Raw genomic sequence first — 19,327 nt, forward strand, 5'->3', positions numbered from 1 at the left:
CTCGAGATCGGCTGAGAGGATTCAAAAATGGTAAAACTCAGCTGTTTAGCTATAGGGTGTTGTAAAATTTGTCTATTTTAAAAGAAAAAAAAACATCTAAATTGAAATCAGTGGGTTTTTCCTCATAGAGACTTTACTGAAATAAACGTCTGATTCCTGTTAATCCTGCTTTAGATGTTGATTTTGATTGAATGAAAGGATGAAATGATAAAATACACTGCTCATTTTCTTTTTTAACTTTAGTTATTAACATTAGCACAATAACAAACAGAACAAACTTCTTCATGGGTACTTCTTCTTCATGATTTTTCATAGTGCAGTTTGCTCATTTTTTTCTCTCTATATATATTTCTATATAAAACCAAATGACCACCTGAACAAGAGCCATGCTGAAAACTGCTCAAACAAAATAGTCTTTTCTCTACTTTATTTATTCTGAATTACTTACTTAAAAACATTATTATTTATTTTATTTTATGTTGAAAACATCACTGAATCACACACATACTGGATCAATTCATCTTTATTTCTATAGCGCTTTAACAATCTACAGGTTGGGCCATTTATATGGATACACCTTAATAAAATGGGAATGGTTGATGTTAACATCCTGTTTGTGGCACATTAGTATATATGAGGGACAAACTTTTTTTAAGACGGGTGGTGACCATGGTGGCCATTTTGAAGTCGGCCATCTTGGATCCAATTATTTGTTTTTTCAATAGGAAGAGGGTCATTTGACACACCAAACGTATTGGGAATTTCACAAGAAAAGCAATGGTGTGCTTGGTTTTAACGTAACTTTATTCTCTTAATGAGTTATTTACAAGTTTCTGACCACTTATTAAATGTGTTCAGTGTGCTGCCCATTGTGTTGGATTGTCAATGCAACTCTCTTCTCCCACTCTTCACACACTGATAGCAACAGCGCAGGAGAAATGTCAGCGCAGGTTTCCAGCATTCATAGTTTGAGGTGCTGCACATCTTGTATCTTCACACCATAGACAATTGCCTTCAGATGACCCCAGACCTTGGGGGCCATTCGATTGGCCCACGACGACCAATCCACTTTTTAGTTGTGTTAGAAATGTTTGGAAATGCTTGGACCTGACACCCATAATGTGGTGGTGCACCACCTTCTTGGAAAAACTCGGGGAACGTGCCAGCTTCAGTGCATAAAGAGGGAAACACATCATCAGCAATTTCAAATATCCAGTCCCTGCTGAAAAATCCAGCTTAATCCATATGACCAGCTAAAACCAGCTTGACCAGCCTAGCCAAGCTGGGAGTCTAGCCCAAACCAGCTATATCCAGCTTAAACCAGACTGGTCAAGCTGGTTTTAGCTGGATTTGGCTGGTAATTTTCCAGCCTGACCAGCTAAGACCAGCCTGGAAATGGCCAAAACCCCTCTAAAACCAGGCTGGTCGACCAGTTAAAACCAGCCAACCAGCCTAGGCTGGTTTAAGCTGGATTTTTCAGCAGGGGTGGCCTTAAGGTTTCCATTGATGAAGAATGGCCCCACTACCTTTGTTGTCTATGTTGTGAAGATACAAGATGTGCAGCACCTAAAACTACGGATGCTAGAAGCCTGTGCTGGCATTTCTCCTGCGCTGTTGTTATCAGTGTGTGAAGAGTGGGAGATGAGGGTTGCATTGACAATCAAACACAATGGGCAGCACATTCAACACATTTTATAAGTGGACAGAATCTTGTAAATAACTCATGAAAGAATAAAGTTACGGTAAAACCAAGCACACCATTGTTTTTCTGCGAAATTCCCAATAAGTTCGATGAGCTAAATAACCCTCTTCCTATTGAAAAAAAAAACAATAGTTGGATCCAAGATGGCCGACTTCAAAATAGCCACCATGGTCACCCCCCGTCTTGAAAAGCTTGCCCCCTCACATATACTAATGTGCCACAAACAGGACGTTAACATCACCAACCATTTCCATTTTATTAATGTGTATCCATATAAATGTCACACCCTGTAGATTGTGTCAAAGCAGCTTAACATAGAAGTTTTATTAAATTGAAACTGCTTCAGGCCATTTATCAGTTTAAGATCAGTTCAGTAATGTAAATGTCAAACACTGAAGAGCAAATCTAACCCAAACCAAGCAAGTCAGTGGTGACAGTGGCAAGGAACAAAACCTAACCAATTGACGAAAGTAAAGGAAAAAAAACCCTGAGAAAAACAACATTTGTTAGATTTGTTCAAGTGAATGCAGAAAGAGTTGTCAGAACAGTGTGTCTCTTCTCCATCTCTGGCCTCTGTTATCCCTCCATTTACAATCTATGTTCTATCAATTGTTCAATTCATTTTGAATGCAACTCCAGAATATTATTATTTTTTTATTTGAGGCAAAATATTATGTGAATATATGATATTTGTGGCCTTTGGATCGGTGCATCTCTAGTAAAGTGTGTGTGTTTTAGTGAGTGTTGTATGTGACTTGTGTTTGCTCCTGTGGATCGGCAGTGTCTTCACCGTCTGCGCCTCTGGCCCTGATGCCTCCGCCTCCCTCTGCAGTCTCTCAGCCAATTGCGATGTCCCGTTCACAGATGCAGCTGCACCTCACAGACCTGCAGCAGCACACGGCTGAACTGCGCAAACAGCTCACTCAGCTCCGACAGCTACAGGTGTGTTTATGTGTGGGTGGGCAGAATGTGATAGGTGAGGGTGTGTGTGTGTGTGTGTTTTTCCTAGTTTTTTTTTATGTGGCATTTATAATAATTGACAATGTATTGTATTTTGATTTATTTAATTGTTTAGATATTTGCTTAGATTGTATAGATGATTTTATTACATTTTAAACATAATATTGACAGTATTTGTACAATTAGATAATTGGTCATTTTTTTTTTTTTTACAATTTACATTATATTGTATTTTTTTGTGTTTAATTATATGTGTATATAATTTATTAATCATTTTTAGTTACAACAGACAGTAAGTGTTATTAAATTATAAAATATAAAATAAATAAATATAAAATATTTTTATAAATCTAAAATAGTTTTTATAATAATTGACAGTAAATTATTAATTGTTTAAATTATCTAGATAGTAAATATATTTTAATAGATTGTAAACATAATATTTACAGTATTTATATCATTTAAATTTTTTATATAAAACTAATAAAAAACATTTACTTAGGTATTGTTTCATTTTCTTTCTAAACTGTATTATTAACATTGTATGATTTTTAATTAAAGTTGTATATTAATTTCTATATATATATATATATATATATATATATATATATATATATATATATATATATATATATATATATATATATATATTACTTCTAATGAATAGTAATTGTCATTAAAATGTCTACATTTTTATAAAATGTAACAAAATCCTAATGTAATTCAATGTTATTGTTCTTATTGTTTTTGGTTCTTTAGTATATACACTCACCGGCCACTTTATTAGGTACACCTGTTCATCTGCTTATTAACGCTAATTTCTAATCAGCCAATCACATGGCAGCAACATGGCACTGCTGATCTACTGGGATTTTCACACACAATCATCTCTAGGGTTTACAGAGAAATAGTCTGAAAAAAGAGAAAATATCCAGTCAGTGGCAGTTCTGTGGGTGCAAATGCTTTGTTGATGCCAGAGGTTAGAGGAGAATGGCCAGACTGGTTCCAGCTGATAGAAAGGCAACAGTAACTCAAATAACCACTCGCTACAACCAAGACATGCAGAAGAGCATCTCTGAACACACAACACGTCCAACCTTGAGGCAGATGGGCTACAGCAGCAGAAGAACACACCGGGTGCCACTCCTGTCAGCTAAGAACAGGAAACTGAGGCTACAATTCACACAGCCTCACCAAAACTGGACAATAGAAGACTGGAGAAACATTGCCTGGTCTGATGAGTTTCCATTTCTTCTGCGACATTCGGATGGTCGGGTCAGAATTTGCTGTCAACAATATGAAAGCATGGATCCATCCTGCCTTGTATTGACGGTTCAGGCTGGTGGTGGTGGTGTAATGTTGTGGGGGATATTTTGTTGGCACACTTTGAGCCCATTAGGACCAATTGAGCATCGTGTCAACGCCACAGCCTACCCGAGTACTGTTGCTGACCATGTCCATCCCTCTATGACCACAGTGTACCCTTCTTCTGATGGCTGCTTCCAGCAGGACAACGCGCCATTTTATAAAGCACGAATCATCTCAGACTGGTTTCTTGAACATGACAATGAGTTCACTGTACTCAAATGGCCTCATCAGTCACCAGTTCTCAATCCAATAGAGCACCTTTGGGATGTGGTGGAACGGGAGATTTGCATCATGAATGTGCAGCAAACAAATCTGCTGCAACTGCGTGATGTTATCATGTCAATATGGAGCAAAATCTCTGAGGAACATTTCTAGTATCTTGGTTAATCTATGCCATGAATGATTAAGGCAGTTCTGAAGGCAAAAGGGGTCCAACCCAGTACTAGTAAGGGGTACCTAATAAAGTGGCCGGCGAGGGTATGTTTTGTTTTTTATAAATAGTCTGTTTAGTGTGTTATTTTTTGGACAGCTTGAGGGTTCAGAAGACTAAATGGGTATATTTAGTTTAAATCATTTGGTCTTAAGCTCTTCACATTGTTTTAGTGTTCAGTAGATACTGTAAATAGCAAAACGATGTCATATTGTAATAAAATTAATCTAAATATGCTTTAAAATGAATAAATCATTAGATATCTGGATATCTTCAAAATAATTACCACATAAATAATATATTTTTGTCATTTGATGCTTAAAATTAAAAAAAATTGTGTGGAAAATACAGAATAAATGAGCATTTCAAGTCTTATTCTTTAATTCATATCTAAAAATGTTTGAATTCAGTTGCAGAATCAGGATTCAGTACAGGCATTACTGAGGCAAACCGAGTCAGATTTGGGCATGTGTCTGATCGAAGCATCCCGAACACAAGAGGATCCACTACAGCGCCAGCGTCTGCTGGTTGAAGAAGAGCGGCTTCGCTATTTGAACGAAGAAGAGCTGATTATACAACAGCTACAGTGAGATCCTCCGCATCCACACGCATGCTGATTTGGGATAATGTAGCTGCTGCAAACCATACAAATTAGACACAAAACATTGTCAGCATTAATTACTAAACTACAACTCAGAACAGATTTAAAACAGCTGATGGAGTATATACTAACCTGCGCATTATTCAGGCCAAAACAGCAGTGTGACAGACAAGCAGATACATGTGAATGTAAATATATTGATGTAAGTGTAATCACTGATGGTCATGGTGATTTGAAGTTCCTGTCAGAGCCTGTGTTATTCAGCGGTTGTTATCTCGGGATAACATACCTTATAATGTCACGACCAATCAGAATTAAGTATTCCAGGCAGCTGTGTAATAACATACAGACATATAAAACATACAAGTACACCAAACACATAGTTAAAGCCTTGTAATTCACAAACACAAAAATAGATGAATACATAGATAAATAAATCTATAAATTATGTATCACTAGTAGATTATTAATTACTTCTAATTATTTTGCTGTCATCCTTTCCATGACCATATGCTCTAATAATAAATTAGTAAAATAAAGTAAAACCATTTAGGTTTATATTGACGAGTGTGTGTGTGTGTGTGTGTGTGTGTGTGTGTGTTTTCAGTGATCTGGAGCGCTCTGTGGAGGAGATGAGGACGGGTGCAGGACTCAACCATCATCTGGTGACCGAACAGGAGATCGAGCAGAAGAGTCTGGAGCTCAGGAGACTGGGAGAAACAGTCACTGACCTCAAGAGTGAGTCAATATTCACTACTGTATATATATACAATATACACACACTCACATCGCTGTCCTGCTGAAGGGGGTTATGGTTTTGAGTCACTAAAGAGAATCGGCTCATGAGATTCATTCAATTAAGAATGGGACTAAACTGGTTGTGCTGATTTTGATTCACTAAATAGAATCAGCTCGTTAAATTCATTCATTCAGGAATGTAAAGATTAATTCATACAGGAATGTATCTAAACCGGTTGTGCTGATTTTGATTCACTAAATACAATCGGCCCATGAGATTCAATTAACAATAGGACTAAATTGGTTGTGTCGATTTTGATTCTATAAATGTTATCAACTCGTAAGATTCATTTGCTTAGGAATGTAAATATTTATTTGTTCAGTAATGTGAAGATTGTTTCGTTCAGGAAAGCAACTAAAGTTGCGCTGATTTGATTCACTAAATAAGCTCATAAGATTCATTCAGTCAAGATTAGGACTAAACTGGTTGTGCTGATTTTCACTGAATAGAATCAGCTCTTAAGATTCATTTATTAAGGAATGTAACTAAACAGGTTGTGCTGATTTTGATTCACTAAATTGAATCAGCTCACAAGATTCATTCAATCGAGAATGGCACTAAACAAGTTGTGCTGATTTTGATTCACTAATTAGAATTGGTTCATAAGATTCATTCAATCAAGTATGGGACTAAACCGGTTGTGCTAATTTTGATTCCCTAAATTGAATCAGCTCATAAGAATCATTCAATCAAGAATGGGACTAAACCGGTTGTGCTGATTTTGATTCACTAAATACAATCCACCCATAAGAGTCAATCAATAATAGGACTAAATTGGTTGTGTCAATTTTGATTCACTAAATAGAATCATCTGGTAAGATTCAGGAATAAGTAAGACTTAGGAATGTAAATAGAATTGGCTCATAAGATTCATTCAATCAAGAATGGGACCAAACTGGTTGTGCTGGTATTGATTCACTGAATAGAATCGGCTCATAAAATTAATTCAATTAAGAATGTAACTAAACCGGTTGTGCTGATATTGATTCACTAGATAGAATCAGCTCGTAAGATCTATTCAATCGAGAATAGGACTAAACCAGTTTTGCTGATTTTGATTCACTAAATAGAATCAGGTCATAAGATTCATTCGTTAAGGAATGTAACTAAACCGGCTGTGCTGATTTTGATTCACTAAATAGAATCACCTCACAAGAATCATTCAATCGAGAATGGGACTAACTTGGTTGTGCTAATTTCGATTCACTGAATAGAATCGGTTTATAAAATTCATTCAATTAAGAATGTAACTATTCCAGTTGTGCTGATTTTGTTTTCCTAAATAGAATCAGCTCGTAAGATTCATTCAATCAAAAATAGGACTAAACTAGTTGTGCTGATTTTGATTCACTAACTAGAATCAGCTCATAAGATTCAGTCAGGATTGGAACTAAACCGTTTGTGCTTATTTTGATTCACTAACTAGAATCAGTTCCTAAGATTCATTTGTTCAGGAATGTAACCAAAGCGGCTGTGCTGATTTTGATTCACTAAATCGAATCAGCTTGTAAGATTCATTCAGTCAAGAATGGGACTTAACTGGCTGTGCTGGTTTTGATTCACTACATAGAATCCAATCGTAAGATTCATTCAATCAAGAATAGGACTAAACCGGTTGTGCTGATTTTGATTCACTAAAAAGAATCTGCTCGTATGATTCATTCAATCGTGAATGGCACTAAGCTGTGCTGATTTTGATTTACTAAATAGAATTAGCTCGTGAGATTCATTTGTTCAGGAATGTAACTAACTAGTTATGCTGATTTTGATTCAATAAATAGAATCAGCTCATAAGATTCATTTAATCAAAGACTACACTGGTCTCACAATATACGGTGTGTGATGCTCTACAATGTGTCTGTGTTTAGATCAGTTCCCCACTCTGCAGAGTAAGATGCGAGTGGTGTTGAGGGTGGAGGTGGAAGCAGTGAAGTTTCTGAAAGAGGAGCCGCTCAGACTGGAGGCTCTGCTGAAACGCTGCAGAAACATCACCAATACGCTCACTCTACTACGAAGGTAACACACTTTAATACATTTTGTGTGTTTTGTCTCATCTAAATTAATATTTTCTATTGGAAGCTTTACAATATCGGAAGCTTTGTGCATATACATTAGTTTAGTCAGTACTGAAGTCAAATCTGGAGCTTATCTAACAAAATAACTTACGAAAATGGTCCAAAGTTAGTATACCCACATTTATATGTTAGAGAAAAATATTAAATAAAAAAATAAATAGAGGAAAAATTAAGAGGAACAAAAAAATTATAACGTTTTGTCAAAACTATGTAGTTTGTAATTTTTTCCCTTAATATTTTGCATGAATTTTAACGTATTATCTTTCTATTTCTAAGTATGTTTGGTGACTAAAATATTATTTTAATAAATATATGTTTAATAAATCTGTTCTGTTCAAATGCACCAAAATATAAGACCTATATTCACTGAGAAATAGATACAAATTATTCATTTTCAAAATGAGGCGTACTCACTTATGCTGGGCACTGTAGGTGCCCTTTACAGACTGGCTCATGTTTTCTAGTGCGATGCTTGACGAATCGCTCAGTGTGTGTTTGTGTACAGGCAGGTATCAGAGGGTGTTTGGAGGACTCCCGATGACTTCAGTAGCTCAGTTTCCAGCTCGAGTGACGTGGACTTCAGCAGGAGCTCTGATCTGGATATTCTCACCAGCCCGTCTCTCAATCTGCCCGACATAGCAGGCGCTTTATCAGGCACCGCCACACTTTCTTCCTCCCTGGGCACTAATACTGCAAATCCTGCTCTGACGAGTACCTCTAGTATAGGTGAACAAGAGTTTTACATTCTATTAGATGCATTGATTTACTAAACTGATTCAATTTTTTATGTTTGTTGGATGTTACTGAAAGATCCGAATGTTAGGAATGATTTAGTTTAGAAATCTGAGGACAATGATTGTTCTGTGCGTTTTTGATTCACTAAGAACCTGCTGGTATGAATCATTTGATTGGGTTTAGACTGTACTCATTATATTATATTATATTATATTATATTATATTATATTATATTATATTATATTATATTATATTATATTATATTATATTATATTATATTATATTATATTATATTATATTATATTATACTATGTTATGTTATATTATATTCAAATGTCAAATATTGAAGACTTTACCAAGCTACAGTTTGTTTCCTGATGTAATGTAATGTTTATAGCACATTTATTTTTCTGTTTATAGAATTTTATTACATAATTTTTGTAATCACTAATTTCACTAAATACATTATTTATGTTGTAAGTGACCGTGTTGTTTAAATAACTCATATATTTATAGAATGTGTTAATTTTTAGATTTGGGGACATTTAATGATTGATGCATACCAGATCATTTTTTTTATAGTTAGAGGATGGACTGTAATTAATGAGTGATTAATTGATTGTTTATTCAATTTTTTTGAATAAAAAAAATTAATTTATTATTTATTTAATGCATTATCTTATTTAATTTTTATTAGTTTTTTTTTATCATTTAATTGTTTATTTTAGTATTATTTATTTATTTTGATTGTTTTTTGTATTTAATTTTTATTTATTGTAATTGTTTATTTTAGCATTATTTATTTATTTTCATGTATTTTGATTTTATTTTTATTAAATGTAATACATTTTTTAATAATTATTTATTAAATTCAATTAATTAATTAATATTTATTTTATGTAATTTTATTTTCTTTTTGTTTTATTATTATTTATTTATTTTTATTAATTTAAGTTATTAAATGTAATTTAATTTACTGTATTTATTTTATTTTTTTTGTTTTTATTTAATATGTTTTTTATTTAGTTTAATTTTTATTAAATGTAATTATTTAAATTTATTATTTCATTTAATAAAATTTTTTCAATTTAATTGATTTAATTATTTCTATTTAATGTATTTTGCTATTATTTATTTTATTTAATGTACATTTTTGTTTTATTTTTATTTTATTTTTATTTAATGTATTTTATTTTTACATTTTACATTTACATTTTATTTAATTTTATAATTTTTTGATTTCAAGTGAATTGATGATTTTTTTTATTTTATATAATTTTATGTTTATTTTTATTTAATGGAATTTTTTATTTTCTTTTTGTTTTTAATTTAGTTGTTTTTATTTAATGTGTTTTTTATTTTAGTTAAATTTAATTATTTAATGTTATTATTTAATTATATTTTTTTCAAATGTATTGATTAATTTGTTTCTATTTAATATATTCTTTTATTATTTATTTTATTGTTATGTACTTTTCTGTTTTATTTTATTTTTGTTTTATTTTTATTTATTTAGTTTTTTATTTAATATATTTGTGTATTTTTATTTATGTATTTGTTAATAATAATTCGTAATTATTAATTTTTATGTAATTTTAAGTAATTATTTCTTTAATTGCATTTCTTAGTTTATTTTTATTTAATATAATTAAAAATATATTTAGGTAATTTATTTTATAATTTTTTAAATGTATTTTATAATTTTTTTTTATTAAATTCAATTATTTTATTAAATTATTTAATTTTTCTTTATTTTAGGAGTCACCACAAGTCTATCAAATGTGCTTGGTGCCAGTTTGAGCAGCGGTGGGATTCCTGGCAGCACCACTCTGGGAAACTGGCTGGCAGGAGCTGGAGCCGCAGATCCCATCATGCCTGAACTTGATGCGTCTGCAGGCCTGATGAAAAGCAGTGGTCTGGAAGATCTGCCCGCACGCAGAGAATCTGACAAAGGAGTGTCCGTGGAGGTCCGGCTGGTAATGAACACACCTCAGTTTTATCATTAGAGTTTGATTGGGTTTGGAAAAGATATTTACAGGATGCAAGCAGACACATTTTTAAGGAAAGTAAGTAACATAACGTAATTAAATAGGGCTGAGTAAAGTAAGGGTTCATTACTTCATACATTTACTAAGATGAACTAAGAATGAAAAATAAAATATTAAAGCAACTTTTATTAATCATAGCTAATGCTAATGTTAACATTTACTGGTGTTGCTTGTTTACATTGTGTGTGTGTGTGTGTGTGTGTGTGTGTGTGTGTGTGTGTGTGTGTGTGTGTGTGTGTGTGTGTGTGTGTGTGTGTGTGTGTGTGTCTTCAGGCTGCAGAGCGAGACTGGGAGGAGAAGAGAGCCAGTCTGACTCAGTTCAGCGCTCAGGACATCAACCGTCTGCTGGAGGAAACTCAAGCCGAGCTCATGAAGGCCATTCCAGACCTGGACTTTGCCGCAAAGCAGATCACCAAACCAGCCGTACCGCCAAAACCACAACTGTCCTCCCTACCAGCACCTGGTTCCGCGTCCTCCACTCCCAGTCTAACACCTGAACACCAGCCCAGCAAAACCCCTCCAAAACCACCCAGCAAAGACGGCATCCCGCGCAGGGGGTCAGGTGAGGTCACATTACAGTTCACAAGAAATCAAATCTGACCATATGATTTTGTTAGCTCACATCGCTAGCTGTGGTGAACAATTCATCTGTGCATGTCATTAAGACTAAAAACTCTGACCAGTGTGAGGACGCGTTTACTCACCTGTTTTAACTGTTTTGGTCTGTTTAGAAACTGCTGTGTGAAAATGAACCGCACCAAGAACATATACGGTTGAAACCATAAGTTTACATACACTATAAAAAGGCACATAACCATTTTTAAAAAAATCCGATGTTAATGTGGCTAAACTTTTTCTCTTTTAGGTAAGTTAGGATTATCAATTTTGCTTCTGTTCTGCCTAATAGCAGAATAATGAGAGAGATATTTGTTGAGAAATTGTTATAACTCTTCTTGAAAGTCAAGTTTACATACAATAAGATTATTCTGCCTCTGAAAAAGCTCAGATGATGGTGTCGAGGTTTTGAAAGCTTCTGATTGGCAACATTTGAGTTAATTGGAGGCACAACTGTAAAATAGTATTTAAGGAAAACCTCAAACACACTGCTTCCTTGTGTGACAACATGTGAAAATCAACAAGCCAGAATCAGCAAAAAGCCATATTACAATTTGCTAAATGACACTGGGAAAAAGACTAATGTTTGGAGACATGTCCTGTGGTCTGATGGAACTAAGATTGAACTGTGTGGTCATAATGACCGGTGTTACATTTGGAGGACAAAGGGGAAAGCGCACAAGCCTAGGAACACCATCCCAACTGTGAAGTAGGGGGGCGGCAGCATCATGTTGTGGGGCTGTTTTGCTGCAGGAGGGACTGGTTCACTTCACAGCATAGATGGCATCATGAAGAAAGAACATTATGTAGAAATACTGAAGCAACATCTCAAGACATCAGCCAGGAAATTAAAACTTGGCCACAGATGTGTCTTCCAAACAGACCATGACCCTAAGCATACTGCCAAATTAGTTCAAATGTGCTTCAAGGACAACAGAGTGAATGTTATGGAGTGGCCATCACAAAGCCCTGATCTCAATCCTATAGAAAACTTGTGGGCAGAGTTGAAAAAGCTTGCGCGAGCAAGACAGCCAACAAATCTGACTTAGTTACACAAATTCTGTCTGGAGAAATGGGCCAAAATTCCTTTAAACTATTGTGAGAAGCTTGTGGAAAGACCCAAAAGTTATACAGTTTAAAAGCAAAACAAAAAATACCAAGGAAATATATGTAAACTTTTGACTTTCTACAAATTAATAAAAAAATCTCTCATTATTCTGGCATTTAGCAAATGTAAATCATTTAGGTAATCCTAACGGACCTAAAATAGTAAACGTTTAGTATGATTTACCATCAGACATTAAAAAAAAAATAGTTATGTTCCATTTTTAAGAGTGTATGTAAACTTCTGGTTTCAACTGTATGAACATGGTAATCATTTTAATCCATGTTTCGGAACAAAACAATCGATTTTTGTAAATTCTTTAAATGTATTATCTTTCAACTCCTAAAACCACACTCTTATTTTATTGGATATAAATGTTTAATAAAGCGATTTTAAATTTTGTTTAAATGCAGCAAAATATGTTGGTTATATTCACTGAGAAATGGATTCAGTTGTTTATTTTCAAAAGTAAATTTTACTCATTTATGCTGAGCACTGTAATAATTGTAATGTGTATTGTGTAATTTGGCTCAGTTGGTTTGTTATTCAACTGGTAAATCAAAAGATGTATGTTTAATGATTTGATTTGATTGATCAGGTGAATTGACGGTTCAACGGTATCGTACAGAGAAGCCATCCAAATCTCCTCCTCCTCCACCTCCCCGGCGAAGTTTCCCATCAGGTCTTGGGCTCACAACCAACAGCAGTGGAGAAGTAATCACCATAAACAAGAGTGTGAAGAGCGTGAGTGTTTTTGGAAAAAGACATGTATTATGGAACAAAATCTCTGGCAAACGCATTGAAGTAAAATGCTTGTCGAATGGCACTAACTGAAAACAATAATGCATTGAAGTGATTGCATTTTTATGGCTTAAATTTGCAGGGTTTGTATTTTTAGGTCCTGAAATTTAACATAGCTGTTCATTTAAGCTGTGAATATTTCAACTAGAAATATTTCCCACACATTTTTATACTTAAATTCAATACTAGTTATTCAAGAATTTAATTTCAAAACACTGTATTAAGTTATGTAAAAAAAATATGATGTATAATAGTTAAAAGGGATTTTCAGTTTCATACATTCAGTAGTTCAAAAACAGCCTGTGTGTTTTTTTTTTTGAGCGCGAATAAGAAGCTGAAAAATGGAAGCGTCGATGTTATTAAGGTGAACCGTATAGAGTCAATAAGAAGCTGCAAATAAGAAGCTGGATTCAGCCTCGTCCCTCCTTATCACAAACACAACAGCAGTCTGGTAGTGATTGCGCTGCTTTTTTGGGGGTTAATTATTGTGATATTGTAACGGTCGCTTAATGTTTGATAAGTATTGTGTATAAATGTCCCCTTTAAGAGGACTTCTTTTGTGGTTGTTTTACCTCTGAGATGTAAGCACTCATGTATTGGAGCTCAGTTCAGTTCTGCGAGCTCTGAGGAGAAGTGTGTGATGGTCGCTCTACCACTAAATCACTATTTTATTTTAATAATGTATGATTTTATTTTCCGACGGATGTTTAAGTGTCTTTTTTTCTTTTGCCTACTCGTTGTTGACTGGCATGTATGTAGTCAGCACTTGAGAAAAATGCATAAAGGCCAATAGGAAGTGCGAAACAGTTTGTCTCCTTTTTCATTCCTTAAAGTCTCTGGGTAAATGCTGGGACACCTGGCACCCATCACAAAACCGAGAAATACTGTAGACTGTAATAGACTGTAGGGAGATATCTTTGTAGACGGATGGCATTTCATGTCACGTTCAGCCTTATAATCTTGAAATCAAGCAAAATCAGCAGTTTTGTCATCACTTTAGAGATCAGGCTATAGAGAGTCATTCAAACACTAGCTCTAAAGCGACGTTGGTGAATTAGTAACGGCTTCTGCTGTTACTGACATCAGCTGCAGATGTGAATGAACGGCGGAAGAAAGTAGTTCCTAATAAAAAGGGTTTAGACTCCCCGTGTTTGATTTTCTTTTTTATATACACGATTGTGCCGTCGAACTGTTGTATAAACCCAATATCACACTCGAAGCAGTGCGATATGGCTGTATATAACGCCTCCAACCAGTGTTGATATACAGCCACATCGCACTGCTATTCGTGTGATATTGCTCATATATAAATAGATAAAGTACATCCAGGCAGTTTTTCTTTTTCTCACAGAATAAATCTGGACAGGCTTATTAGCAGCTGTTGTATTCTGTGAAGACAACCACCTGGATGTACTTTATCCTGCTTATTACACTTCTTCCTACAAACATAAAAATTAGACACAAAACATTGTTCTGAGACATATTAGTTTAATAATTCTTTAGTTAATATCAGAAGCAGAAACGAAAATGGCTGAATGGAGCATACACTAACCAACCTATTATTCAGTCACAAGATGGCGCCAAACAATCTAAAACAGCAGTGAGACAGACAAGCATATAAATATAGATGTGAACGTATTTACTCACAGTTGAAAGATGATTGGTATTACCCGGATGAGTTTGTGTTATTAGTTTTAGCGCTTTTTTAAAATTTATTGTAAAATAGTGACTGACGAATCAGAAGCAAGTATTCCAGGTAGCCATGTAATAAACTTTATATCCCACAGTAGCTGGAGTTCCTAAGTTTCCTACTTTGTTTTTGTAGAAGCTGGAGAAGTTTGAGAACAGAGAAGAAGCTGAAGTCCCGACTCAATCCCAGACGCCCCCCATCAAACTGAGACGACCTTCGACCTCTGATGGGCCACGACCCTCGTCCACACCTCCAGTCATCGCTGCGTCTGGGATGAAGGAGGATGTGGATGAGGAGGAGAAGATAAAGGCAGAGCTGGAGGTAAAAACCTGAGATACTGTTTAAAAACATTTGTCATTTATGGGAGTATATATATATATATAGAGGTGTGAACCTATACTGGTCTCACGGTTCGGTTCGGTTACGATTATCATGCCTTCGATTCGGTTCAATTCGATATTTCGGTGCATCACGGTGCATTGACGATGCTTTCCATATACAGTGTTATATTTTAGAGGAGAGGCTATAACAAGCTGTCTGTATAAACACACAGAGACACAGCACCACACTGTCTCTCATTCAAACACAAACATAGACAGCACCAAAGAAACAAACACACACACGCACACACACACACTTAAGCCCTCGCAACAGGGAGAACTTGCGAAGAGCGGAGCAGAAAAACAAAAAAAAAAAACAAAAAAAATAAGCACTTTTCCGACGGTCCCTTGCTGAGAGCTCCTCTCAGCGCGAGCTATCCCGGCTATACACACATTGCGAGGGCTTAAACGGAGCAGTGCTTGTAGTGTGGAGCAAAAAAAAAGAAAGATAGCTGTGAAACATAACCAGCTTTGTCTTTTTGTTGGAAACACACTTTAAATCTTTTTAGGGTCAGAGGTTTTTGAGTTATTGCCGTCTGTAACTGAATGTGTGTCAAGAATATCGAAAACAAAAACAACTGAACCACGCTCATTTCTGGTGCCCTCCTGGATACACAGCGCCCTTAGCATTTGCCTATGGTGCCTATGCCACGGAATGGCCCTGAGTTGGCTGAGTGTTGTAAATACTCTCGCTCACCTCCCTCGCGACAGAGAGCATAGGAGATAAATGACATCAGTGCATAATAACCGGTTATAATTAATACTGAACCGATACCGAATTGTCCTCGTCTGCATCGCGGTGCACCAAAGAAACAATTAATTTTGACACCCCTATATATATATATATGTGATACATACTTGTAGTGGTAAAAAACTCTAAAAATACTACAGTAAAATTCTGTAACCTGGTTAACAGTAAGCTTCATTAATATATCCAGAGAATAACCGTAAATTCACTTTTGTTTACTTTTGTTTTGTAAAATGTTTGTTCTGGAGATTTGGGAATGATGTTTGTTTGTTTTTTTCATTCTTCACACACACGATTGCACACACACACACACACACACACACACACACACACACACACACACACATCTACACACACACACACACACATGTACGGCGGTGGCAGGCGTTTGAGAGAGCTCCAGTCAGTGTGCGGGTGGTCAGTGTGGACGGGACAGGACAGTGGATCAACAACTCTCTGTGGAGAGAGGTACAGTAACCTGCAGCTGCCTGTCCTGCTCTCCATAACCTCTGGCTAAACACTGGAGTTTCCCTCACTTTACTAATGCACTCTGACACAAAACCTATTCATCTGTCCTCTCTGCCAGCTCTGATGCTGCGTTTTACTAGGCAGCTTGAGTAAGCTTTAATATTAACACTAAGAGCTCTATTCTAACGATTGAGGCTCAAAGTCTAAAGCACATGGTGCAAAAGTATTAAGGGCGTATCTGAATCCACTTTTGCTATTGTAAGGATGAAAAAATACGCTTTGCGCCCTGGTGCATGGTCTAACAGGGTTGTGCTTATTTTCTTAATGAGTTCTGAGTGTGTTTTGAGCATAATGTTGTAGTGTTGTAATTACAAATTATAACTAAATTGTTACTTGCATATATAGCATGTTGACTTTTTGTCTCTGAAGACAGTCTACAACGTGGATTAAACCAGAGTCTCATCTCCCGTTCCCTTTAGGAGTCAGTTGCGGCGCGCTGTGGCGCATTTGCTATATACATGACGAATTTTGTAAGTGGAAAAACTGAATGCTTCACTTGCAAGGAAACCGTTAAACAGAGCATCTGCAGCACGAGGATAAAGAACGAGCCTCCTCCATTCAGCCTCTATACTGTCTCTTTACTTTTACACTTTACTTCTTTACTTTTTGTGGATGTGGAAAGGGTGGAAACACACTCCACTGAAGACATATTTATTTTTGTTTGTTTAGCCCAAAGATTTGTTTGAAAACTATTTCTAAATTTAGGTGTAATGTCCAGCAAATTAATAAATGAACAATAATATAAAGTGTGGTCAAAATATTGAGTAATATCCAAACACATGTCCTGTTTACACCTCCTTAATAGACCATCACACCAGGGGCGCAACTACACATTTACTGAGGGGTATGCGGGTTCAAATTTTGTGTGATCCCTCTTATTTTATATTAATTAATTAATAATAAATGAAGACAAATTTTCAGATTAATCTTATAACTTTTGACATTATGTATGATTTGACAGTTTATTTTGATAAAAATAAAAACAAATCTAAACAGTTACATCTACATGAACACTTTCGGCTGTGGGACTGCATGTTATTGTGTTAAATGATTTTGAATTAAACAATAACAATATTATATTCGTTTAAAATGCAAAATAATGTTTTTTAACAAAACATATTTATTTATTTTTATTATTTGAAACCTTTAATAAGGATAATTTTAAAAATAGTTTTGGCACAACGGCGCCCCCCCATGTGTGGCGCCCCTATGCGCCGCATATACTGCATACCCCCTTGTTGCGCCACTGCAGCACACCCATGAGTCCACAAAGTGAATTTGATTTTAAACAACGTATTTTATATCATATTATAATATATTATTTTACATTCACATATTGTAATTATATTATATTATATTATATTATATTATATTATATTATATTATATTATATTATATTATATTATATTATTCATTCATTTTCTTGTCTGCTTAGTCCCTTTATTAATCCGGGGTCGCCACAGCGGAATGAACCGCCAACTTATCCAGCAAGTTTTTACGCAGTGGATGCCCCTCCAGCCGCAACACATCTCTGGGAAACATCCACACACACATTCACACACACTCTCATACACTACGGACAATTTAGCCTACCCAATTCACCTGTACCACATGCCTTTGGACTGTGGGGAAAACCTGAGCACAGGGAGAACATGAGAACATGCAAACTCCACACAGAAACCCCAACTGAGCCGAGGTTCAAACCAGCGACCTTCTTGCTGTGTGGCGACAGCACTACCTACTGCGCCACTGCCTCGCCCCATATTATATTATATTATAATATTGGTATTACTATTATTAATAATATTATTTGTATTGTTATTATATTTGATGCAGTTAATAATGTTTTTCTTACACTGTAACTCTGCTATAATATTTTTTTATGTTTATTTGATTACTTATTATATTTAGTTTTATTATCACTCTGATATAAAATTATTATTCTGTATTAATAGTTTAATTTTTAATAGTTCAGAAATCTCCCATAGTGCTGAATACTGAACATTGTGTTTCCTCAAAGCATCAAAACAACGTCTTGTTAAAAAAAAGAAAATAATTGTAAAAAAAAAAAGAAGCTGCATTTAAATCATCATTAGTTGTGTCATTATTACAGAAATAACATTTTGACACAACAGACAGCTGTGAGTGAACATCTTGATTTCGGCTGTTGTTTCTCTCTCAGTCTTTCTGTCTTTTATCATGTCAAACGGTGCTTCTTCAGCACAGCGACAGTAATGTTGTGACACTGGTAGCGGATCAATTTTAACAAGCTTAAAGTCTTTAAAGCAAAACCTTTAAGAGCTGAGAACAAACAGACGACACAAAAACAAGCCGTCTAAATCAACTCCTCTATTCATCAGCCCTCACTACCAAGATTTACACTCATTTCACTGCATCGGCAACACATTTACCACAGAAAACTACAAAAAAAAGTATTTAGAAGAACAAGGTACAGTTAAAATCTGAATTATTGTAAATACTATAATATTTTGTACATAGTAAAAATATATATAGAGGCCCACAGGTGAAGTATAGTGTACATACACATTGTGAATATATATATATATATATATATATATATATATATATATATATATATATATATATATATATATATATATATATATATATATATATATATATATATATATATATATATATATAGTTATAATTATTAGCCTCCCTGTTTTTTTTTTTCCCCAATTTCTGTTGAACGGAGAGAAGATTTTTTCAACACATTTC

General features: G+C 34.8%; 2 protein-coding genes across 29 annotated transcripts in view; both read left to right on the forward strand.

Annotated features, from left to right (window-relative positions):
* map3k14b (mitogen-activated protein kinase kinase kinase 14b) overlaps positions 1-19,327 on the forward strand; it is a 471,535-nt gene that overhangs the window by 174,670 nt on the left and 277,538 nt on the right. The window lies entirely within an intron of this gene.
* srcin1b (SRC kinase signaling inhibitor 1b) overlaps positions 1-19,327 on the forward strand; it is a 133,471-nt gene that overhangs the window by 84,211 nt on the left and 29,933 nt on the right. For 14 of the 24 annotated variants that reach the window (XR_015524578.1, XR_015524577.1, NM_001423741.1 and 11 more), the window contains 9 exons: positions 2,484-2,644; positions 4,871-5,046; positions 5,669-5,799; positions 7,729-7,876; positions 8,441-8,661; positions 10,429-10,646; positions 10,992-11,280; positions 13,037-13,182; positions 15,065-15,250. Coding sequence is in view for 20 of the 24 variants with exons in the window: in NM_001423741.1 (NP_001410670.1) it covers positions 2,484-2,644; positions 4,871-5,046; positions 5,669-5,799; positions 7,729-7,876; positions 8,441-8,661; positions 10,429-10,646; positions 10,992-11,280; positions 13,037-13,182; positions 15,065-15,250 (1,676 nt within the window). In the remaining 4 variants the exon portion in view is untranslated. Of the gene's footprint in view, positions 1-2,483; positions 2,645-4,870; positions 5,047-5,668; positions 5,800-7,728; positions 7,877-8,440; positions 8,662-10,428; positions 10,647-10,991; positions 11,281-13,036; positions 13,183-15,064; positions 15,251-16,441; positions 16,526-19,327 lie in introns of all 24 variants that reach the window. The other 10 variants (XR_015524576.1, XR_015524575.1, XM_087308854.1 and 7 more) reach the window with 1 other exon arrangement.

This window comes from Danio rerio, chromosome 24 (genome assembly GCF_052040795.2).
Source record: "Danio rerio strain M-AB ecotype USA chromosome 24, GRCz13ab, whole genome shotgun sequence".
Classification (NCBI taxonomy): domain Eukaryota; kingdom Metazoa; phylum Chordata; class Actinopteri; order Cypriniformes; family Danionidae; genus Danio; species Danio rerio.